Below are 25108 nucleotides of genomic sequence, written 5' to 3' on the forward strand. Positions count from 1 at the left end.
TCGAGAGTCATTTTGAGCAACAAATACTATTGAGTGTTGTAACCTGCAGACGAGTTTTCTTAGTGGACAGGACTCTAAAAAGTCTTTATTAACGAATATGTGTTGGAAGAATATGATGAATGGAAAATAATTTGTATTTTTTTTTGTGTTGGAAGAATAATTTGTATTTGAAATTATTAATAACAATTCATATAGTGAAACTCTTAGTAGAGTCACTTGATTAGTTTTTAATAAAATATCAAATCTATAATTAAGTGTGACTTTTCACTTAATTACTCTTAAGTCTTAACTCTTGTATCTATAATAGTTGTAGTAGTTTATGTGCCTCATTTAAAAGTGACTAGACAAAATTACAAGCAGATATATACAAGGAAAGCTATTTGAGAGGTGAGAACGCTTGAAGATCCATATGTTAGAAACCTATAAATAGAAAAGAGTACTCTCTACTCGATTTTATCACCATCTTATTCTTCCATATTCCTTTTCAAGAACACCGATATACCTAGTGCGATCTCGGGTGTGAGAGTCATCTTTGTCAATGCACATATTGTTTCGGTTGTTGTACCCTGAGAGACAGAAAATACTCTTTATTAGAGACCATACAAGCCTCAACCAATGGTTAATATTTTGTCTTTGTTCATCCTTTGTTGCAGTCACGAAGTTTGGTCAAGAACAAGAATCTATGACCACAAGGAAAACTAAGTCAAATGTGAAGATGCTAAACGGGTGGATGACTCAAGTCGAATAATTATGCTTGAAGGTTTTATCAGAGACATCAACTTAAATCATTATATTTATATCAATTGTACTTTATATTTTTTCCCCATTCAGTTTTGTACGTATATGGTGTTGTACTACGGTATTTCTTATATATAACGAACACGTCGTTATAATTCTTTTACTAATTTTTAATAACATGTGACCTATGTCTTACAAAACATATATCCTCATCCAACGCTAACTACGTTCTTTGGTTCTTGATGGCTAAGATTTTACAAGGAAACATCATCAAAAACACCGGTATCAATCAATTTTATCAAGTAAAATGGTATCCAAATCAAATCATGGTTATTTGACGTGATATTTAATTGATTGTGGGTATGACCAGCATTAACGTATCCATACGTGTGATATATATTAAAAACAACAAATCCTATGATGTGAAGTTGGCAATCCCAAAATGCGAAAACAATTGCGTAACGGCAGTGTGTGGGTGGGGGGGGATGGGATGGTCGTGGGTGGGCTACAACTTATACTATTATGTTATGGTCTTTTGTTTTAATAATTTTGTAATATATGCGCCTACATGTCCGAATATAGCTATAAAATGAATTATGTTGTGTGTATATATAGCAAATTAGCAATTTGTAAATAACTTTAAATTGACCGATCACAACTTGTCTTCTTTTTTAAAATTTTAATTTATCCCTTACAGTATAAATCATGGACATTTTTTACTTATTTATTGTATAATAATATTTCATTTATTATTTAAATTTATTTCTCTCAAAAATTGACGTTAAGTGTAAAGTGTGTGATTAATAATATTGTAAACTTAATATCACTCTAGAGTGATGCAAGTACTTACCTCATTTTTCATTTATTATTACCAGTATTATTGCTAGCTTGCATGCATGGATGCCTTCTGCATTTATAAAAGGAGAGTTTCCTCCTCATTTGTAAGAAATGTAAAAATGTTTTAAGGATCGAATCATTAACAATAAATAGTTGCACTTGATATAAAGTTGAGACGATGTGTGATAAATGAATACAAGATATAGTGTGATGTAACAATAACCGAATGACTCATTAACTAGTGACCGAATGATTACGATTAAGCTCGATTCATCAAGATGTGCATCTCATTGTGGCCTATAATGCAGACTAAGAATGTCACACACATAAAAAATCCATAAGTATGAACAAGCCTTAGTCATCCTTCATACTTATTAAACTTTCATAAGTATGAAGTCATTTCATGCATATGAAGACGATTCATACATATGAGCGTTATACGCATGACATCTCTATGTGTATGAGCATTCTATTCAACACAGGACTAAACCTAGTCTATTTGCACAACGACTGACACAAAACATGCACCAACAATACATACTTACGGAACTTTTATAAGTATGAAGCCATTTCATGCGTATGAAGGCATTTCATAATATGAGCATCATATGCATGGCATCTTCATGCGTATGAGCATAATATTCAACAGAAGACTAACCATAGTCTATTTGCTCAGTGACAGACACAAATAGACAACCCCCCCCCCCCCCGACGAATGTCGAATATCTTACAAATCATGAGTCACAATAAATTGTATCAACAAGGGAAAAAAATCTTTTTTCTATACTTATCTCTCTAAATTACTTCTGTAGTTTTTAACAACTAGTCATCCGTCTGGATCCAAGCCCCAAGGTCATGCGTAAATTGGCAAACATGTTAAACCATCATAAGCAATATAGAGTCGGTGTACAGTTCTATGACGCAGTACCATCGTCAATTATGACAACACATAAATATCTCAATATACTATTGTAAAAACTTGTCTCCCCTTAAAATGTTATAAACTAGTGGGTTACAAGCAATATTGTTGTATTGAAAAAAGTAATAAAACTCTGGTTTAGAAAGGAAATCGGGTTCAATAATGTGGAAATTACTGAGGGTTGCATGTATTATAGCCAAACATGCTTGTTTCTCATAATAGAAATGATTCATTTGTTACAAAGCGGGTTCGTTTCGCCTAGGAAAAATGGATGCCCATGCTAAAGAGCACAATTTTTTATGTTATATATTTGGATTTTATATTACTGGGTACGGTTGTTATTGTTTATTTGAGTTTTATTTGACGTGTAGCTTTTGTTACAAACCAGGTTGATAGGTTAGTGGGTTGGCGGATTGCGGGTAGGGGGGGGGGGGGGGTGACTGATTGAACTGTGCAACCCGAACCATATTATTATTTGTGTCAAAAATTTCAACAAATTCGGGTTGACTCGAAAATGACTCGCTTAACCCATTTAACTAATAAATTAAATGTTTTTTTAATTAAAATAGATATAATTAAGAGTCGGTAGAAAAAATGAGTAATACAACTTTTTATTTTTTAAAATTAACTAAAATCATGAAATTTGATTGGAAACTACAAGAGTATATTTGGAAAATGGAAAACAACAAAAACAAAAATGTAACTATAAAAGTTTAATTCTAACTATTTAAACAGATTAACAAGTCATATCCGTTTTTTATAAACAAAACAAAACCCGTTTTATAAAATGAGTTATGTTAGTTAACTCAAAATCTGTTTTTTTTTATATATATTTTTTATTGTTTGTTCGAATCGTATTGATTAAAGGGCTTAAAAAATAGGGGCCCAAACTGAAATTTAAGTTATATAATTATTAGTAACCTAATTCATTACCCAACACCTTCCTTCACAGTTCCTCGTCTCACGGCTGCATCCACGTACCAAGCCTCCCGTACTGTACTTAATCGAACGTTTCAGGTATATATATTGATTTCAATTACTATTACTTTCTTTTTTAAATAATTAATATACTTTTCATACATATTATTATATTCTGCATTGCCTCATGTAATTTTTGCTATATTAAACTTATTATTATTATTATTATTCACAAATTAATGTAATGTAGGGTAACATGGATAATATACGAGTCTCTCCAGCACAAGTTATTGGTAAGTTATTTTTTTATTATTATGCTCTTACTATGTTGTTTATGTTGTTCTACTTTATTAACAAACAAATATATATTATCATCAGCTCGTCAAACCTAGTCACGATTTTGAAAATTCCTCTGTTGATGAAACCGACACCCTCGATGATATTGATGATTGCGAGGTTCTCGGTTACCTCCTTAACGTCGAAGAAAGTCGCTTGAAGAAGAAAATATGGGAAAGCCTTGATGGGAACAACCAGTATATGCAGGTACGTACCTCATTACTTTTCCCATACAAAACTAAATATATTATATACATCCAATTCATTACTAAATGACCATTTTATCCTTATTTTATTAAAACTTAAAAATTTCATATATACCCGTCTTAACTTCAAATATTTCTTTACCTATAAACAATAATTTTCTCAAAATATTATCATTCCATTAGCATGTAATTACCTGTGTTTTATTAATTGATTTTTTTCTATTTTTTTTATTAAAAACAAATTCAAACACATATAAACACAAACCGAGCTTACAAGCTACATCTGGATAATGGGTAAGCGAGCAACAAGCTGCGCCGCTATCCCTTTTGAATCACAAAACCAATTCTACTAAATATCAATCCTGGTTCCTCGGGCTCTGCGAGTCATTGTGGACCACCTTCTGCACCCGCTCCAAAAAGCGAACCGCCTCGGGAGCTAGGGATCCAAAAGTTTCGAAGGCAAATAGAATGAATACGTGATGATTCTCCAAACATGCTGCCTCATGCTTAGCAACCTTCTTAGATTCCGCCCTCAAAACCGCATATCCCGGAACGAAGCCACTGTCTCTCAGCCCCACCAATGGGGACACCCTAGTGATGTCGACACACGCATGCTTACCCCTGCCCAGCCAAATACAAGAACGTCCGCAGGACGCAGGGTAGATCTTCTCTCTCGCGGATCAGTCAGAAAGTTAGCAGGTGCCTCTTTCTTGGCTGAGATCCCAGCACGCCTAAGCACATCCCATAAGACATCTCTAACCCAGTCGTGACGATACTTGAATCCCGGCAATTTCTTACAGTGGAGGGCATGCTCACCAAATCTATCCAAACAGGTTAGATTGTTTGATTATCTACCGTCGAGAAAACAAAACAAGAGATGACAGTTTGGTTCACCTTATCGTCCATGTCGATCAAAATCCAAATAAATAAATACAATGGAAAGGGATTTGATGGTCATTAAGCAAAATTTCATTGAAGTTGGGTATATATGGTATTTTTGGTTTTGGTCGGGTGTATATAAAATTTTTAAAGTTTGTAAGAGTATATATGAAATTAATCATTTCTTTTATCTCTCGGTTAATGTCTTTATAATTACCTTAAAAAGCTATTTAATTCATAAAGTTTGATAATTACTATATTTATCTAATATTAAAACTTTGGCGTGGTTTTTCAGGAACAAGCTATTAAGCAAGCTGCTAAGGAAGCTGCTGAAGCCGCTGAGCGTAAGCGTTATACAGGGACTTCAGAGGAAATACGTGAAGCACAGGCGATTGCAGCTGCAGCTGCTCAAGAAGTTGCAAACAGAAGAAAGGTGCGCGTTTTAATATTCTTATTAATAAATCTAATTTTGGAAAATAAGTTTATAATTGCATTGTATGATGTGAAATTAGAGAGATAAAAGAAAGAGAGAATTTGAGGCTAAGAATGCTAAGCCTGCACAAACTGCTGCAGAAGCTGCTGATCAACATTTCAACATGAAGGTAAGTTTGACTTTGACCAAATAAATGAAAATAATGTTTCTTATTAACTGGCTGTTTTTTTTTCAGAAATTAAGTAGTAAAATCAATCATGATGCATTGAAGAGTCTCTTTGGTGATGAGGTAAGCAGTATGATGTCATCTTGATTTCCAAATTTTCTTATAAAGTTAATTTATCTGATTTTTTTTGTTAATTTGTTAAAATGATAATGGTCAAACGGGTCGGGTTAATCTGACTTGTAACCTTTGTTATGGAAGTTTAAGAAAAAGTTGTTTTATGTTCTAGGAGCCGAATCTGGTAAACAATTATGTTGATGATGACATCAACAAGAAGGGGAAAGAAATCGCAAACGAAGATGATGATAATAATCATAATAGTAATAATAATAATGATGATGAGTGGAATTATGAGAATGAACAAATGAATGGAGGTTATCTTGATGATTTTGATGAAGAATATTGATCACAACAACATTAAAGTTTTTTTTCTAGAATTGTTTTGTTGGAGAAATTTGGGAGGCAAAATATATGGTAATGAAAAATGTTAGCAGCCAAAGTGTAAATTTATGGTTTTTAAGGTTGGGTATGTTTTAGTGGAGATGTTAACCGATTATAATTAAAAATATGTAGATTTGGTTGTCTTTAATTTTTAATGAGTCAAATATTATAAGTACCTTATGTTCTATAGGTTAAGAATACCTTATGTTCTATTGATAAATAATCATAATTCATAAGAACACTTTGATCTAATGTTTCCTTAAATTATCACAATTTGATAAACAAGCTGTTAATTACTAATAATCAAATTTAAAATTTGCTAAAAGAAATAATACCCAATTGGAAATATCACTCTAAAACAATAACAAACAGCAGGTACAAAATAAAGCTGCAATGGAAGTATCAAACAAACCTTTGCTGACATAAAGTATCCACAGCATAAACTGCTATTTAAACAAAACACAGTAGCAACCTTCCAAGCTTCTTCCAAGGAGCAAAATTAAAGATCCGCCTAAGCATATCGCCTTTCTCTTTATTAAAACAAACATCTTCAGTTATTTCGGTTAGCATGTTTGGTTATTACACACCATCAAAATTGAAAACCGGTTTTTGGAACCAATAACCGAAATTGGTTTGCTTATTTCGCTTAGTATGTTGGTAATTTCGGTTGACAACCAAAACCAAACTTGGTAATTTTTTGCTTAGAAATATTTGAAATAGAGGCATAAAACATTAGGTATAAAACTATAAGTATATGTAAATATGAATGTTCGATTGATTCAGTTAACTTCGTGTGCACACACACAATAAAGAAAAAGAAAACCGCAGCCGACTTTCGGTTAGTTCGGTTTTCAATTAATCGATTTTTGATTAATTTCAGTTAGATTTCGTTAGTTTCGGTTAACGGTTCAGTATTGCTCACCCCTACCAATTTGTGTATAATAAGTTGAACAAGGCCCTATAGTAGGAAAACGGAAGACGAATGACTTAAATAAGGAACACAGGTTCGTCTAGGATAAGCTTAATAAAGCGTGAACTGATATAAATACCAAAGTGGACTAAGAGCATAATCCATCTAGAACCATTAGCATCTCTCTCTCTCTCTCTCTTTAAATGATGGTGGAATAACCATTCTCTTCTACATTGTATTTACTCTATTCTTAGTTAAAAAAAATCTCGTGTTTGCTTTAGAGCATTGGCTTTAAGATGATTTAGCTAAGGATATTAAGGGTGGATAGTGATTTATGGAGAGTTATGAAGAATAATCAACTAATGAGAAAGTGTAATTTTAAAAGTAAATAATGCATATGAAGATTTATAGTGATTTAGGGGTGTAAAATAGAATGGTGGAAGGAAAAAAAATTAAAAATAAAATAAAAAAAGAACGTGATTAGTTGAAAAAGTTTGCTCCATCTCTCTCTCCCCCTCTCTATCTATCTCGCCCCCTCCCCCTTCTCCCTCCCTCCCTCCCTCTCTCTCTCTCTCCTCCCATCTCTTTCTCTTACCGATTGGAGTGGAATAGGTATCTAAAACAAAATTCGTTTAGTTGGCTTTAATGAATCTATTTCATTAGATTAACGATTGAGGAGCTCCCACCCCCACTCTGGGCTCCCTTACCCTCTTGTATAAGCCGATTAATAAAACCGTTTGAATAGGATCCATTGCCGAGTGGCAACCGATATGTGGCGAGGACTACCCAATTGAAACCGAGCTCCACCCCTATCACTAGGCATGTTCACAAGCCGAACTGAGCCCGAGCCAAGGCAAGCTCAAGCTCGGCTTGATATTCAATCGAGCTGGCTCGGCTCGAGCTCGAGCTCTTAATCGAGCTAAAAATTTGAGCTCCAGCTCGGCCCGGCTCGATTTGGCTCGAGTTTACCAGTAATAATAACAATTATATGCAACATCAACTTAAACTAAATAAATATGACGTTGAGATCAACATCAACCAAATACAAACTAAATAAATATGTCTAATAACGCCATCGAAAACAAAATATGTTCAAAAAGTCTAAACCAAACCAAATACAAAATTAAGCAGAGAAGTATTATCTATGAACGGCGGCTGATGGCGAAAGTGAGTATGAGTGGCGGCTGGCGGCGAAGGTGAATATGAGTGGCTAGGGTTAGAGTGGAAAATGGAACGTATACTGATTATTGAATGTGTGAACTACGAAGTCCCATAATATGGACTATGGAGTGAGAAATGAAATTGAGCTGGATTAAAGGAAATCTCATGTGTTAAAATAATTGGGCTCGATAATTATATGCATGTATGTATATAAATATATATAATTAATTAAAATAAAATAGTTCAAGCCAATTGAGCGAGCCTATCGAGCGAGCTCGAGTCGAGCCGGGGCTAGCTCAGGCTCGACTCGTTTAGAAATCGAGTCGAGCTTGGCTCGGCTCGTTTACAATCGGGCCGATTTCGAGCAAGCTTTCTCCGAGCTTTTTTCAAACGAGCTTCGAGCTGTGAGCTTTTTGAACAACCCTACCTATCACCCTTAAAAACCAAAAAAAAATAAATAAATAATAATAATAAGAAGAAGAAGAAATAGTTACCAATGAGTTGAACACAACTCAGGAAAACAGGCTGAATAAGTAGTTATAAATTATAACTTGGCGGGCCCAAATATATAAAATAAATTAAGAAATATATAAGGTTATAGTTTTCTTTCTTTTTCTTTGTTTTTTTTTTATTGAGAAGAAGGAAGAGTAACCTAATTCATACGGCGGGGCGCCACCGGAGCTGCCGTACTCAATCATCATCATCACCGGTGCGACTCCTCTCAGGTATAACCTTACTTCCTTCGTTTCAGACTACCAACAAAATTATTATTATTATTATTATTATTATTATTATTATTATTATTATTATATATGCCCTGCTTTTTACTTGGATTTAGCTCCCCAAAACTATACATACTATATTCCTTCTGATTTGACCACTATTACCAAGCTAAACATGTCTAAACTTCAAAGTTAGCTTCACCTATAATAAATTTATTAAACTTGCCGCCGTATGATAATGACTCTATTAAAATTCAATTCACGGGTAGAAACGTAAATCGGTTGGTTCAATTGCTCAACGCCACGTCGTCATCCAATGGCGATTTAGTATTGTACAAGTCCTCTATTAGTTAGGAATTGTTTAGGGTTCAATTATGTATGTATGTAATAATCCGTCTGGATGTATTTACTGAAGCTTTGTGATAATAGATAATTCTTCCAGGACAAAGAGATGATTCTTTGCATTCATTGTGGCCGACGTAGTCAGACACATTTTGATCCTCAAACCGGAAGCGTGTAAGTATTCCATTCCCAGTAATTCGTATTATATTTTTCATTTCAACTGATGAATGAATTGCTTTTACTTTTATTTCATCAGATGCTGTGTTGAGTGTGGAAAAGTAATAACTCAAGATGTTTTCACTGAAGATACCGAATTTGTTAAAGATTCAGCTGGAAATGTCGGTGGTTTTCAGAACATACTTTTTGTTTTTTTTATTATTTTGGTGGTATATCTATTGACTATATAATTGCAGGCTCGTGCTTCAGGCAACATTGTTAGATCAGCACAGGCTTCTACCGAGTCACTCGAAAGGACCTTAAATAAAGGTACATTGTGTTTTTGTTTGTCGTTGTCGTTGTCGTTGTCGTTGTCGTTGTATATACTGCTGTGTACAACAATTTTATCTTGTATTGCAGGGAATGTTGTAATTTATGACCTGATAAGTAACTATGGGATCAGTGATGTTGAACATGCTACTAGATATTATCAGGTTTGTTTGTTTTTTTTTCTTTATATTATTGACTTACATATGCTATATGTTTATTTAGATTGTAGTAGTTTTTAATTTGTTTATAGCTGTAGACGGCGGTTGAGCGTGGGTTTACAAGAGGACGTAGAACAAACCAAGTTGCAGCTGCTTGTGTTTATGTCGCTTGCCGGTAAGTGGTCCCAATATCATGTTTCAAAAGCATTTAGAGATTTTTAGGGTTGAATGACCCTTTTTCCCTTTTTTGACTTCTCTAAATTTATCTTACAAATCAACAAAGTTCTAATAATCATTTTATTTATTTCATAATATTAAATATCTTTTTTAATGGTTTCTGTTTTGTGTTATACAGGGAAAAGGAGAAGCCGTTTCTGCTTATAGAATTTTCCAGTGAATTGGGTGTTAGTGTGTAAGCCATCATCACCTTCCTTAATTTTTAAATATTTTCTGAAAATGGTTTAATATTATTCTGATGTGGTAATTTATGTCTTTAGCTACGAGTTGGGCACTGTGTATTTACAGCTTTGCAAGCTGTTGAGCCTCCAAGATCATGAATTTATACAGAAACCGACTGATCCTAGTCTCTTTATGCATAAATATACAAGTGGTAAGAGCCGTTTATTGTTTATTTATCTGAATATTAATCTTTTTTTTTGTTTATTATTTGTTTGTGTGGTTGATACCTTATTGTTTTTGTGTTTTAGGGCTACTGAAAGGTGGTAATAATACTAAACTTAGTAAGACTGCATTGCAACTTGCAGTTAGCATGAAAAGAGACTGGATTCAGGTTTGACTCGTTATGACTCATAATTTATAATTATTCTCTTTTTGTGAGTTTCTATAGTAACTTTTTTTCTTGATTTATTTACAGACGGGAAGGAAACCGAGTGGTATATGTGCTGCAGCTATATATGTTTCTTCTGTGTTACATGGATATAATTTCACAAAATCAGATGTTGTGAGTATATTTCAAAAACTTAATTAGTTATTCAAATATGAATGGTTATTCTTATTCATTTAACAGGTTTTTTTTATGTCCAAAAACATTTATTTAACCAAACCCTAAGATCATATATATATTCATAGTTGCTTTTACTATCTACCTTTTGACATGTTAATTTTATTTGATAAAATTAGCATTCTTTTAATTATCTCAAGTTTATTTTTTTTTACAATATTATTGTCAGGTTAAAGCTGTACACATATGTGAAGCAACATTGACAAAGCGATTGATTGAGTTTGAAAACACAGAAGCTGGGAGTTTAACAGTAAGTTCTGTATTTATATCTGCTATATTTTATAAGTTTTGTGAAGCTACTTGTTAGGGGTGTGCATGAAATCCAGAAAACCAATCCGTAACTGGAAAAACTGAACCAAACAAAAAAAAAAACTTTTCTTTTATGTTTTCATGAAATTTTTTTAGTTTGGTTTCGGTTTTGCATGTACTAAAACTGAAAAAACCGAACCCAAACAAAAACCTGATGGTTTGGTTTAATGTTTCTGTAAAACTGAATTCATTTTGGTTTTGGACTTTTGGTTTTGCATGTAGCTAAAACCCAAAAAACTGAACCAAATTATGGATGTTTACTTTTAATTTCAAATGTGACGTAATTTATAAGAATTTAATAAATATCATAACCCAAATATTTTACCAAAATGTATAATAATCAGTTAATCACTAATGAACAAAAATATTTAGGCCCAATTTCATTGCTTGGGCCAATATAATTGGCTCAAATACTTCAAGCCCAAATCGAAAAAACCAAACCCAAACCAAAAAACATTACTGCTTGTTGAAAACATTACTGCCATTTTGCACTGTGGTGCTAGGGCTGTAAACGAGCCGAGTCCAAACTCGATCAGGCTCAAGCTCGGCTTGTTTAGATTTATGAAAACTTGAGCTCAAGCATTGGCTCGTTTCGTGTTCTTTTTCTAAAGTTTGAGCTCGGTTTGTGAGTCGTTTTCTCAAACTTAAGCTCGGTTCTTTATTATTTACTAATTTATATATATATTTTTAATTATTTTATATATATTTTGAGAAAAATTGTAAACGAGCCTGAGCTTGGCTATGCAGTGTGAAATTAATAAATTAAAGCCCGAAGTAGTTAAAACTTCAACACAAGGCCCTTTAAGGCTCAACGAGCCTAAACGATCTTCGCATACAACGCTCAAACTTGGGCCTGATAACTAAATGAGCTTTATTTGAGGCTCATGTGAGGCTCGTGCTCGGTTAAGTCTTGGCTTGCTTTGAGCTTTATCGATCCGAGCTCGAGGAGGTCGTGAGTGGCTCTACTCGTTTGCACCCCTAGTTGTACATACATATTACCATTTATATAAATAGTAATAGTAAGTAATATGAACTAGTGTTTTAATAATTAATACCACTTATGTGATTTTGAATCTGTAGATTGAAGAGTTCACTCAGAATGCCTTGGATTACGAGAATGAAACGCGGTCGTGTAAACAAATTGCCAATGATTTAAAGATGCCTGGAATAACAGAAGTGGTCTGCCAACACAAAACCAGTTTGCCTTTTTCTGGTTTTGGGCTTTGCAAGGAATGTTATATGGAATTTTGTGGGGGACTTTATGGGTCCGAACCGCCAGCATTTCAACGTGCTGAAATTGAAAGATTTTCTAAGGAATCGGTGAAAAGGTTGACCGCGCCAACACCCCAAAACAAAGATCATTATGAAAATGTATGGATATTCGTGACTATAGTTTTCGGTTTCATGGTAACCAGAGGTAGAGCTGGCTGTTTTGACGCGTTTACTATTGAACGGGTCTATTCAGTAATGGGTTATTTTTAAACTTGTTCCTTTTTGTCCCTGTTAAGTCATTAAAATATGGTCTTTGTATTCTAAATTAGTTTTTTTGTATAACATTTATCATTATTTATACGTTTTCAGTAAAAACATTTTTATTAATATTATAATTTATCATTTTTGAAAATGTATTTGTAGTAAAGAAAAATCTTTTAGTCGTAGTTCTGTATACTAAAAATCGTTTAGTTTATGTTTGAAAACGTTCAATGTTTACTCAAAAATGTTATATTTATAAATAACGATAAATGCTCTAAAAAAGCTAATAAAAAAAGTTATTATTGACTCGAATGAGACACAGTTGACACACAGCCATCTTTTACTGGTTACGGTTACAAGCTAGTGTATTTCCAAAGAATTAAATCTGAAAAAACCATTTTGTTCAAATATTAGTTTTTTAAATAATATAGTTTTTACTGTCATAACTTAGTGTCTATCAAGTACTTGACTTATTCACAAATGTAGGGAGCCCAAAATAACACGAAAGAAATGGATAATATCAATAAAGGCTCTTCAACAGAAGCTGAACATGTTGGTAAGTTGTATTTTAATTATATTCACATTCTTACCATTTGTTCTACTTTACTAACGAAATATTATCAGCTCCCAACTCTGAAAACCCCGACAAAACTTGTGATGCTGATGATTTTGAAAACTCAAAGGCAGCTTCGGTTGATGAAACTCATACCCTTGACGATATTGATGATTTTGAAGTCATTAGTTACCTTCTTGACGAGGAAGAGAGTCGTTTGAAGAAGACAATATGGGAAAACCTTGAGGGGAACAAAGAGTATATGCAGGTCATTAACTAACTTCATTAGTTTTCCTTTATGCGCAATTTCATATATACCCCTTTGAACTTGGAAAATATCATATATACCCATATGAAGTGGTGAAAATATTAAATATACCCAAATACCCAATTCATTGAAAATAATCTAATAAATGACCATTTTATCCTTTATTGTTAGAACTTCAAATTTCATTTATGCCCATCATAACTTCAGAATTTTGTAGTTACCCATTTGTTAGCTCAACCATTTTTTACCTATAAACAATAGTTTTCTCAAAATATTATATAGCCTATCGTTTATTTATCATGCAATTATACCCGGTTTTTATTATCTGATTCAAACATAAAAATTTGAATGTTCGATTATCTGCCGTCGAGAGAACAAAAGAGGAGAGACGATGGTTTGGTTCATTTGCTTATCGCGCGGTATCGATCAAAATTCAAATGAAAATTAGGGTTTAAACAAATATAATGGAAAGGGTAGAATGGCCATCAAGTAAATTTACTAAATTTTGGTATATATGGTATTTTAGTTTTGGTTGGGTCGTATATGAAAATTTTCAAGTTTGTAAGAGTATGTATGCAATTAATTCTTTCCTTTATCTCTAACGGTTAATGTCTAAATAATTACCTTAAAAAGCTATTTAACTCATAAAGTTTGGTAATTACTAAATTTATCTAGTAGTAAAACTTCGGCGCGGTTTTCCAGGAACAAGCTATTAAGCAAGCTGCTGAAGCCGCTGAGCTTAAGCGTTTTACAGGGACTTCAGAGGAAATACGTGAAGCACAGGCGATTGCAGCTGCAGCTGCTCAAGAAGTTGCAAACAGAAGAAAGGTACGCGTTTCAATATTCTTATTAATAATTTTAATTTTGGAAAATAAGTTTATAATTGCATTGTATGATGTGAAATTAGAGCAATAAAAGAAAGAGAGAATTGGAGGCTAAGAATGCCAAGCCTGCACAAACTGCTGCAGAAGCTGCTAGTCAACACTTCACCAAGAAGGTAAGCTTGACTTTGACTTTGACTTTGACCAATTAATTAAAAGGTTGTTTCTTCTTAACTGGCTATTTTCTTTTTCTTCAGAAATTGAGTAATAAAATCAATCACGAAGCATTGAATAGTATCTTTGGTGATGAGGTAAGTGTTATGATGTTATCTTGGTTTCTTAATTCTCTTAGAAAATTGATTTATCTGATTTTTGTAAAAATGATAGTTTGATGGTAGTTTAATATAAAAATTACTTTTTGTTCTAGGAGCCGAATCGTGTGGATGATGGCAGCAACAAGAAGGGGGATGATGATGATGATGATGATGATGATGATGATGATGATGATGATAATAATAATGATGATGATGATGATGGTGATTATAATTATAATAATAATGATGATGCTGAGTGGAACTATGATAATGAACAACAAATGAATGGAGGTTATGGTGATGATGATTATGGTGATGATGGTTATGAAGGATTTTGATCACAACAGCATTATAGATTTTGAATTTATGAAACTGTTTTATTGGAGACATTTGGTTTTGGTTAGATGCTAAATATATGGTAATGAAAAGCATTAGTAACCTAATTGTAAATTAGTTATCCATTTATGAGTGGTGTTATTATTTTAGTAATCAAACTGCAAATTAGTTATCTTATTATCTTTTGAAAAAACTATACCTAAAAAATAGTTACCTGAGGGATTGAAGGTTTCTGTAGGCCTGAAGATGAGAGATTACGACTATCACGAGCTAGCTCTGGCGGTTAAGAGTGTTTTAATAAAGTTTTTTTTTACGTGGTGGTCCTAGGTGTGACTCTCACAAGTGTATGCCACTTACTAGCGAAAGCAATCGGCTAAGGGGAGTTGATGTAGGAGCTTCTTTTTAAAGACCGGTCAGCTAAACTAATGGCATTAAAAAAATTAACAGAGGTTTTTATTAAGATTATTTTATATTTTATATTAATTGTATTTTCTAGAACAATTTCCTTTAGCTTTTATTCTTAAAATAGAAGCTTCTCCACATGTGGATAAGATTCATGTTAGTTATTGGTTACAATTTACCCAATTAGCTTTCATCCATAGATATTTTAATGGACAATTGACAACACATTAATTGTATAAAAATAGCTATAGTATATATATTCGTGTTGGTTGTTTATTTCTTTTTGCCCTCAAACAAGAACCCTTTCATCATAACATTCAAATCATCATCTACACAAGAGATTTCCTTTGAAATTTTATTGTGGATTGTTTTAGTTTTCATATAATTTTATAAACAATTTTGATATAACAACAAGAATTTGCTTGCATTATTGAAGTTTTTTTCTGTCCTCATCCTCTATTTTCTCTCAAATGAGAAGAGAGGTTGAGATGAATATTGGGAATTGTTATTTTATTTTAACAATCCACAAAAGAAAAATTAATAATTGATTGGTTACAAGTTCTCAAGAGGAAATCGACTTTTGTAAGTTCTTAATTTCTCTTTATGTTAAAATTTTAATATTATTTGTACGGATTTGATTACACTGATAATATCATGAGAGGTTGAGAACCTAGTTGTTCGACTTGAACCTTTTTTGACCAGTTACCCAACCGATTGTTCGTCTTGTATGGCTTATTTTTTATCCATTTGTGTTCTATTTTTTTTAAAATGGCTAACTAGTCTCTTGCTTTATGATTGATTGAACTTCATTGAATTTTCCAGGCTTTGATGGAAGAAAGTTTCATCTTTTATAACTGAAAGATTTGGAGAGAATTCGATCCTGTATTCTATAGAATTATAAAATAATAATTTGATTTAACGAGACATATTGCCTAAGTTTATGCTCAATTGATCAAATGTTCAACCAACTACGCATTTTTTACATGACATTTCGTTTATTTTCATTAATTGACATCGAATTGTATGGATGCAACCTAAATCTTCAAAAGATTATACATACCAACTTGTAAATGATACTTTTGAGACAAATCATCATTCACAAGTTGACCGGTATAATATTATTTAATGCGACATGGTTCTTAAGTTTATGCTCAATTAATCAAATGTGCAATTTACTTCGCATATTTTTCACATGGCATTTCGTGTTGTATTAATCATAGATTGACATCGAATTGCAGGGATGCAACCTAGATCTTCAGAAGATCATACCGACCAACAACTTGTAAATGATGTTTTTGAGACAAAACCTTATCCAAACAAACATAGTGATCTACCCCCACCTCCAAAGACTTCAAATGTTCTTAGTAACTTCAAGGTAAAAAAACACAAGACAAAACGGTTCTCAACTCCACAACCTCAAAGAGTAGTAAGTGAACAAGAACATAACGGAAAACCGTTGGTACGTAGAAAATCAATGCTTGATTTCAGGTCTCCTTCAATATGTGCTCCTCCTACACGTTTCAACTCGACAAAGTTTCATGACAAAAAGATTAAGAAAAGGTTACCTTCGTGGTCCAAGTTATTAGAACGTGTTAGAAGCAAACATTCATCTGGAGACACAGATCAAGATCAAGTCGTTGATCTTTCAAAACTTTTTCTCGGATCTAGATTCGCTCATGGGGCCCACAGTCAGCTTTACCATGGAATGTACAAGGATGAAACCGTCGCAGTTAAGTTACTTAGAGTACGAGATGAAGACGAGAATAAAGAGCTAGGAAACCGGATAGAAAACCAGTATGTTCGGGAAGTCGCTCTTTTATCTTGTCTCCACCACCAAAATGTCATTAAGGTATGTAATTTGTGACCAAGTTTCACATCAAATAACCCGAATTTCATATGTTTTTGTTGTTAATGATAGTTTATAGCTGCGGGTAGACAACCACGTGTGTTTTGTGTTATCACTGAATATCTATCAAAGGGTTCTTTGAGGGCGTATCTGCATAAACTTGAGGACAATAATAATAATAATAATAATGTAGTACAAGAGAAAGGGATTCTTTCTTTGGAAATGATTAAGATGGCTTTAGACATTGCTCGCGGAATGGAGTATGTTCACTCACAAGGTATTATTCACAGGGATCTAAAGCCGGAAAACATACTATTAACCCAGGATTTCCATCTTAAAATTGCTGATTTCGGTGTAAGTTGTGAGGAGGGGTGTTGTGATGTTGTTTTGGATGATCCTGGAACTTATCGCTGGATGGCGCCTGAGATGATTAAGAAGAAGCCGTATGACCGCAAGGTCGATGTCTATGGCTTCGGACTCATTCTATGGGAGATGGTGGCTGGGGCTTTACCTTATAAGGATATGACCTCCATTCAAGCTGCTTTTGCTGTCATGCATAAGGTTTGACATTATTTCGGTGCAAACCGCTAACTATGGTTTCAAAAAACGAAAAAAAAAAACCGGTTTGAACTGGTTTTTTTTATTCAAGAGCATTACTTTGGTATTACCTTTTAAAAAAAAGTTTTAAAGCCAAAGGGAACACAAACTAGCATTGAGGGAGATACAAGTTTTGCGCATATAGATCTTGACACATTTTGTATTTTGGATTCGTGTAGAGTCTAAGACCGACGATTCCTCCTGACTGTCCTCCGGCAATGAAAACGTTAATCGAGCTATGTTGGTCTACGGACCCACGCAAGAGGCCTGAATTCATGAAGGTTGTGAAGGTTTTAGAAGAGTTTGAAAGGCTACTTGCTCAACAAGGAAACTTAAATCTCTTCCGATACCCACACCCGACTAATTTAGATCAAAGAAAGATTCATCGTCAACACATAAACGCGCCAACACCTAAACCGAGGTTCTCATGAAGCTAGCTTCTTGTTTCTCCTATATTTTTTATTCGGAGAATGGAGCTTTTTTTTTGTTTATTAGTTCATGATTTGTATATACAACTTTTGTTACTGTAAATGTTAGATTTTGTATATAAAGGCACATGTATGCTGATTCATGTGTGTAAATAAACCATCATGTATGTTGATTCATGTGTGTAAATAAGATGGAAGATTTGAAACCATTAACCAGACTGAAACCGAATAAACAAGAAAGAAATAAGATTTCAAACCAAAATGCCCAACTCAAACTACAGGTCAGTTTTATGTTTTGTAACCAAAAACTACTGTTCGGTTTGGTTCCTTGCCACGAAACCGAACCATATTGACCCTTTTCAGAACCTAACGCGCCAATTTTATTACAGCAAGAGTTTTAAAACACAAACCTAACCAATTTTCTTTAGACCCAAACATTTGAACCCTAAATATAAACCGAAAACAAACAAACCTATCAACTTTCTACACCAACAAAAAAAACATAATTTCGGTTTTGGTTTAGCTCAAGCCCCAAACCGACACACACATCATATAAATTACATGTGATTAAATGTTCGGTTTTAATTCAGTTTAATAAAAACTGAGTGAGTCGGATTCAGAACTTTTAACATTCTTTCACTTGCGAATGCAAATAGATTAATTAAACTATATAGAAAAAAAACAACCATAAACAAACAGCAAGTAATTAAGTATAACGCATCCATCCCCTTACATATCAAAAACAAAATATCTCATAGGTCTTCAAAAACAAATAACAAAAGAAACTAACTCAACTTCAGTACCAAAACAAGTAACATAAAAAAGTAATACCTTTCAAGCTTCAGCTTTAACTTCCTTAGCTTCCGCATCATCTTTCGCTCCGTTTTCATCCACCCGATCACCATTCTCCACAGGCGGCTGCACCTGTTCATCCTCAGGCAACGGCTCTTCAACATAATCATTCTCAAACGCATCAACCGGAACCTCATAAATCCTCACTTGCGGCTTCTGCGGATCCTTAACCAACACATACTTCCCTTCATTCAACTTCATACACAAATCCACAATCGACTTCACAATCCCCCACATATTCGCGGTATTCAAATTAATCTGCCCCGCAAACTCCCTCGGCTTATACCCAACAACCGCCAGTATAACATGATTAAAATGATCACGAGGATGAACCCGTGTCACATACCCCAGTTTCATCATATCAGCACTAGCTAAAATCGCCTGCGCAGTCCACTTAGCTATCTTGTTAGCATTGTTCTTCAACTCGGTTGCCAAAACCGCACCCCTTTGAGTATCCAACTTCCTCCTCCAGTCAACACCCGAGTACTTCGGGTCAAACTCATTCAAAGCATTCAACGTCAAAAACGACTTCTGATTATTAATATCCATATAACTCTGAACCTCACACCTCACCACCAAATTCGTATCATTATCAAGCTTCCACCGCCTGTAACGATACCCAACCGACGCCACTTCCTCACCCTCACCCGCAAACGGATTCGGCTCATCAAAACTCACCTTATTCCCATCTCTAACCAACACCTGCTGCGAAAAGTTTTGATTAATATACGCCGCTTCAACCGACAACGAATGCGCAGAGTTAATATCGTCCTTCGCCTCAGGCAACGGCTCCTGCGAAGTCTCATTAACCGACAACAAATCAAGCTGCGACCCATCCCGCTTATCGAAAAACAACTTATTCCCAACCCTTTGAATCACAATGTCCCACGAGTAAACCGACCTAGGCGCGCACATTAGCGTCGACAAAATCGAATCAGTTGCGAAAACAGTCGCCTTATCCTCATTCGCTAACCTACGAATAATCGGATCATCAGTAGTAGTAACCTTAAAAAAGTTCCTATTCTTAAAACGCTCTAGACGACGCTCGTTCTTTGGGGTAACGCGATCGTAGGTTTTGTCATACGGTTCGAGGGAACCGCAGACGAGTAAATCTTCGGGTTCGGGGACATTGTAGGATAATTTGGTAAATGTGGAAAAAGGGATCTGATCAAGCATATTCCACTCGGGTTGAATATCCACCGATGATTTAAAAACAGCAGCTTCACGCCTAGGGTTATTATTACCACCAGACCGGTTCGCGTGGTACAACCGGTCACGGCGAGCACGTTGTTTTTCAGCTTCGCGTTTCTTCGCCTCGACTTCTTCGTCACGGCGTTGTGGAAGCTGGTTGCGGTTGTTTTGGAACCGCCATTTAGGGCCGAACTTAGGGCGTGGTGGTGGTTTGCCGTCGACGAGGCGGAAGGTGGCGTCGTCGTCGGGGTTAAGGGGCCCACCGAAGGAGTCGTCGGTGGTGAAGTCGAAGGCGGAGTCGGTGGGACGTTGGTTGTTGGGGCGGGTGTTGGGGTTGGACCGGGTCCAGTCGGCGATGCGGCCGAGTTTGTCGGACCGGGAGAAGGGTGCGAAGGGGACGTTGGAGGAGTCGGTGGAGTCGGGTGGGCCCCAGCCGTCGGGGTTGAACGGAACATCGTTGATTTCGAAGCCTACCATGGTGGTTGTTGGTGATTGTTTTGGGACGGTGGGTGTGGAGATGGAGACGAGAATCAGAATGAGAATGGTGGAGGGGATATGAGGCGTTGGAAACCCTAGATTATGATGGTGTTTTGTGAAAGGAAGTTACAATTTTAGCCCTTTGTTGTGCTTCTTATTACTCTTCTCTACCATCACTTATTATTATTATTATTAGGAATTTTTACATATTTCCCTTTGCTAAATACCCTTAATTACATATATCCTCATCTCCGAAAATCAATTACATATTTCCCTTTTTTATATGTGTTAGGAAGGAGAAATATGTAATTATTTTTTTAGTTTTGGGAAAATATTTAATTAAAGATGTTAGGAAGGGTAAATATGTAAATGCCCCTTATTATTATTATTATTATCATCATCATTTAACGGCCGACGAATCTTTCGAATGAGCTAGTGATTAAATTCACCATATTGGGATATAATCGTCTTTTGATTCGGTAAAAACTCTCACCTAAAGCCAACGCTCATTAACACTCGCTTAAATGCAAAGCTCGTTTAGTTCAATGATCCAACTAGTGAAAGCCACATACCCGTCTAGTCTCTCATCATCATCCTACTACCTCTGAAACTAAATGTTGGGGGCATGAGTCAAACATGAAACACCAAATCTCTCTCTTACCATTTTACCACCAGCTCAGTGGCATCACTTTTTACTATTATTTCATTTTTCTTATTATAGTTAATGTGTTATCAATTTTATTAAACATTTACTTATATTTTAAGTTTTTCTTTTCATTTAATACATAACCATGAATTTACGGCGCACTTCGCTACACACGGTTTTAAAAGAAAACTACGAATTGTTTTCACGAGGTTTAACAAATTGCTTGTTTGATAATAAGGTGCTACACGCCTTACACTTTATTTATACAAACTTTTAATATAGAGATGCCTAAATTCGAGGTGTTACAAAATGAGAGAAAAAAAGGCTCTGAAGAAAGACTGTTTGGGCCAGTAACCACTCATTAGCATCATGATCTAGTATTATGGCAAGATTTTATGACACCAAACTTGTGGAAACAAAGTGTTGGTATAAAAGAGGAACTGAAGAGTGCAGGTAGATATAAGTAAGTCATTTAAAAGTGTGGTCAGGAATAGGAAGATCACTCTCTTTTGGATCGAAACGGTGGAACAAGGATGACCGATTTTACATATGTTGCCCACTTATGTCCCAACTCCCAACTCAAGAGTGTGAAAACGCGCAAGGTATTAAAACAACTAGTGATGTATAGGGGTGAAACATGTGGATTGTAGGGGCATGGAACCGAGCACCATTCACGTTAGCTGAAATAGAAGAGTTGAGAAACCTTCTTTTGACATGCCAACGGTGTTTGTTTAATGAAGAAACATATGATATAGCTATGTGTTTTCTAGGAATAATTGGGTTCCAAAAAGGTTCACATTCTATCACGGAGGGCATAAATGGAAATAATATCATTCTTTATGTCGTTAGCTAAAAGAAACATGAATGTCCCATTGATCATTTGTCTACTTTGTGGTGAGACAGAAGAATCAGTGGAACATATTTTCGTATCTTAAAGTTTCGCTCGAGCAACTTGACAATTGGTATCACAATGGTGTAAGCAACCATTTACACGTTTCGTATTCGTGATATTTCGTTTGATGGTTATTGAAAGTTTTTTTTTTCTTTTTTGTAAATTGAAAATTTATCTTAAGTAAATAAATAATAATAATAATAATAATAATAATAAAAAAAGGAAAAGAAAAATCAATCCCGTTTTAAGTGTGAAGGGTTCCGAAACCCTGCAATAGAGGCATCGTCGGAATCTAATGGCGGCAGCCGTGATAGCCAGGTCCGTTCTCCGTTCCGCCACCGTCAGAGCATCAGCATCTAGAATCTCCTCCGGCAGTATTAAACATGCTGGTTCCACCAATGCCACACGTTCTCCCTTCTCCATTCGCACTCAATCTCATCGCATGTTCAGGTAATCCTTGATATTTGCAATTTAGAATTTTCACATATGGTTGATGATTCATATTAGCTCCTGATTATTATTTGGTTCACCGAATATTAATATAAGTTACAATATCATTTTCTTTTATAATGTTAACATCTAACTTTTTATTATGAAAATGAATTAGGTCACCTGTAGTCGAGATGAGTAGTTTTGCTATGGAATCATTGTTGCCATTTCACACAGCCACTGCTTCTGCATTAATGACTTCAATGCTTTCTTCTACTGCTCCCTGTACTTGTGCTTGGCTTATTGATGGTATATATATATATATATATATTTTCTAAACTTCAATGCTAAATTCGATCATTTTTATTTCTTATAATTGTTTGGATTTGGGTCATATCATAGATACATACATACATACACACACTCTTGGTAGAATTTAAATCATGCATATTATTCTATTAGATTGCATACAAGTAAAACTGCCATTTCGATGGCTTCGTTGTTTGTTTTATGCAACTGATTCCAATCTCGGTTACCTGGTTTTTTGTTGCAAACCAATCAGTGTTCTTTACAAGTATAAAAACTACAGTTTGTAAGAATGAACACTTTTTGGTAACTCATGGAAATTTAAAACACACACAAAGCTACTTACTCTTCTATATATAATGTTTTTTTTCATTCAAGGGTGATGTTTTTTTTTTGTCACAACAAACCGATGTGATGGTTTGGGAAGCTAACCGTGCTTTAGTTTACTTCTCTAGATTACCTCGAGTATGTGCTTTGTCGTGTTAAAAGTGAAGTATTATTGCATCCTTTGCACAAATATGTTGTTATGGTTTCTAGATATATTGAAAGTTAACTGTCTATTTGTTGTTGCAAATGGTTACTGTTAGGTCATAACTTATGGGGCTTTGGCTTACACGAACTTAGCTTTAGGATTAATATATAGTAACCCAATGAACAGGGTTTATGAGAGGCTGATAATTTATGCTTGATTTGATCAAGGTTATACATTTAAGGGCCTTGTTGGTTAATTAAGTTACATATTATTATTTTTCGTTTTTTGATGTAACTGGTTTAGTAAGATGAATCTCCTATACAATATATCGTGCTGAAACTCATTAAGTTGGTTATTGACTTTGCAGATTCTTAACGCTGGGATTGTTCTGAGAGATTTATGTAGGGTAATTTCCTGCTTTTTTTTTATTTCTGAATCTGGTTACGAAACTCGATGCTGATTCAATAGTTTTCTTTTTTCTTTCAAGATTTTGTATTACTTCATGTGATGTGAAGAGACCGTGCCCTTGTGTTTTGGGTCATTAAATTACCGGTTTTGTAGAATTTAAACTCATCTCTATTAGTTGTTCTTGAAGACTAAAAGTAAATATAAATAACTTTGAATTTTATCATCGGTCTCATACCTGTTTACTAGGTGAATTTGTTTAATGTAGCTGAGAGTGTTTAATGGGTCAAAAAGGAGGAATTTGTTAGTGTGGGACTGTGGGTTATACTTTTTTTGCTTGTTTATTTTTAATTAATTTATGAAGTTTGATTAAAAAGTTATATCAATGGTCACTTGAAAAAATGGAAGCATGATTAGAGCCATATGATCTCCATCTACAATTCTTGGTATTCCCTTTTCATTTGATCAGCCATTCGTCTGTATTTTCTACCGTATAACTAATCACGTTAGGGATCAATTCAGATCGAGTTGACGAGTCATTACATCACTCATTTATGTGTGTCAAATGCATTAACCTTAATCTGGACACTTAAAATTGTGTAACCGTTGGCATAAATGTGTAAACCATTCATCCAACACCATTAGTCAAGCAAGTTTACAAAATGTAGTCAAGTTGTAAATGGGTTATAAACAGTCTGGAAAATGGGTTGTTGGCATGTTTAACTAAATGGTTAGAATTATCAAATCGTACACGACCCATTTAATTAGATACTTGCCTATCGAATATAACTATCTAAAATACAGTTGATTTAATAGATATAGTACATATCAAAAGCAACAAAGAGAGGAGACAAATACTCGATTCATTGCATAAAACACAAAGATTAGGAATGTGTTAACTTTTTTCTGAGTGAAATACATCTTAAAATCCCACATATTGCTCACTTTGTGAGACTCAAAACTGCAATAATTTGGTGAGGATAAACACCATTTACCAATAGACCAAGAAGCCATTGGCTAGTTGACCCACAAAAACACTTGGCCACTAAACCACTAACATAGATGTACAACTAACTGAAATAAACATGAATAAAATGACACTTCAGCCCCTAGAAATATTATCGTCACATTGCTACGATGGATTTCACTGTTACCAGACAAACGAATAGGTGGAAAAGATTAATAAAACCCAAACCTTCCAACCACTCGACATAAATGACATGGCGTTCCAGTTGAAGTACACGTTTTTCTGTCACCAGTAAAATCTGGACCATTTGCAAAGCACTAGTTGTACTTGTAATGACTTTGGGCTGTTTTGTTTTTGAGTAAATTTAGTGTGAATGTACAGCACAAAACCGGTT

At 34.6% G+C, this 25108-nt stretch overlaps 3 protein-coding genes, 1 long non-coding RNA gene and 1 pseudogene across 6 annotated transcripts; 4 read left to right on the forward strand and 1 right to left on the reverse strand.

The window, feature by feature from the left end:
• The first annotated feature begins 4464 nt into the window (after nt 1–4464).
• LOC143590903 (uncharacterized) lies at nt 4465–6401 on the forward strand. The gene is made up of 3 exons (XR_013145574.1): nt 4465–5266; nt 5346–6015; nt 6306–6401. It is a non-coding gene; the product is annotated as an uncharacterized LOC143590903 (long non-coding RNA).
• A 2210-nt stretch (nt 6402–8611) lies between these two features.
• On the forward strand, nt 8612–14904 carry LOC143590891 (transcription factor IIIB 60 kDa subunit-like). The gene is made up of 18 exons (XM_077071243.1): nt 8612–8726; nt 9153–9239; nt 9322–9403; nt 9479–9551; nt 9642–9715; nt 9808–9884; nt 10065–10121; nt 10207–10319; nt 10417–10499; nt 10584–10670; nt 10900–10980; nt 12120–12410; nt 12999–13068; nt 13137–13333; nt 14036–14161; nt 14241–14330; nt 14412–14465; nt 14582–14904. The coding sequence occupies exons 2-18, from the start codon at nt 9175–9177 to the stop codon at nt 14804–14806; spliced, it is 1845 nt and encodes a 614-aa protein (XP_076927358.1). The 5' UTR covers nt 8612–8726; nt 9153–9174; the 3' UTR covers nt 14807–14904.
• A 1516-nt stretch (nt 14905–16420) lies between these two features.
• Nucleotides 16421–18153, forward strand: LOC143590892 (serine/threonine/tyrosine-protein kinase HT1-like; annotated as a pseudogene). The gene is made up of 2 exons (XR_013145570.1): nt 16421–17613; nt 17829–18153. The product of XR_013145570.1 is annotated as a serine/threonine/tyrosine-protein kinase HT1-like (transcript).
• Nucleotides 18154–18744: 591 nt separating this feature from the next.
• Nucleotides 18745–20640, reverse strand: LOC143590893 (eukaryotic translation initiation factor 3 subunit D-like). The gene has a single exon (XM_077071244.1). It carries the CDS (start codon nt 20595–20597, stop codon nt 18912–18914), a length of 1686 nt encoding a protein of 561 aa, XP_076927359.1. The 5' UTR covers nt 20598–20640; the 3' UTR covers nt 18745–18911.
• Nucleotides 20641–22417: 1777 nt separating this feature from the next.
• LOC143590904 (uncharacterized) lies at nt 22418–24192 on the forward strand. 2 transcript variants are annotated; one of them, XM_077071253.1, is made up of 4 exons: nt 22418–22585; nt 22743–22873; nt 23710–23748; nt 23830–24192. In XM_077071253.1, exons 1-3 carry the CDS (start codon nt 22431–22433, stop codon nt 23715–23717), a joined length of 294 nt encoding a protein of 97 aa, XP_076927368.1. In that variant the 5' UTR covers nt 22418–22430; the 3' UTR covers nt 23718–23748; nt 23830–24192. The 2 variants fall into 2 exon arrangements, with proteins under 2 accessions (XP_076927368.1, XP_076927367.1); XM_077071252.1 differs by having other exon boundaries at nt 23710–24192.
• The last annotated feature ends 916 nt before the right edge of the window (nt 24193–25108 follow it).

Source organism: Bidens hawaiensis, unplaced genomic scaffold, assembly GCF_021521415.1.
Source record: "Bidens hawaiensis isolate Kalapana, Puna unplaced genomic scaffold, B.hawaiensis_p1.1 tig00039045_1, whole genome shotgun sequence".
Lineage (NCBI taxonomy): Eukaryota > Viridiplantae > Streptophyta > Magnoliopsida > Asterales > Asteraceae > Bidens > Bidens hawaiensis.

Coding starts and splice junctions, on each gene's coding strand:
- LOC143590904 (XM_077071252.1), top strand. CDS start 22,431: ATGGCGGCAGCCGTGATAGCCAGGTCCGTTCTCCGTTCCGCCACCGTC. Junction 22,586..22,742: donor CAATCTCATCGCATGTTCAG/GTAATCCTTGAT, acceptor AAAATGAATTAG/GTCACCTGTAGTCGAGATGA.
- LOC143590891 (XM_077071243.1), top strand. CDS start 9,175: ATGATTCTTTGCATTCATTGTGGCCGACGTAGTCAGACACATTTTGAT. Junction 9,552..9,641: donor CGAAAGGACCTTAAATAAAG/GTACATTGTGTT, acceptor CTTGTATTGCAG/GGAATGTTGTAATTTATGAC. Junction 14,331..14,411: donor GTCAACACTTCACCAAGAAG/GTAAGCTTGACT, acceptor CTTTTTCTTCAG/AAATTGAGTAATAAAATCAA.
- LOC143590893 (XM_077071244.1), bottom strand. CDS start 20,597: ATGGTAGGCTTCGAAATCAACGATGTTCCGTTCAACCCCGACGGCTGG.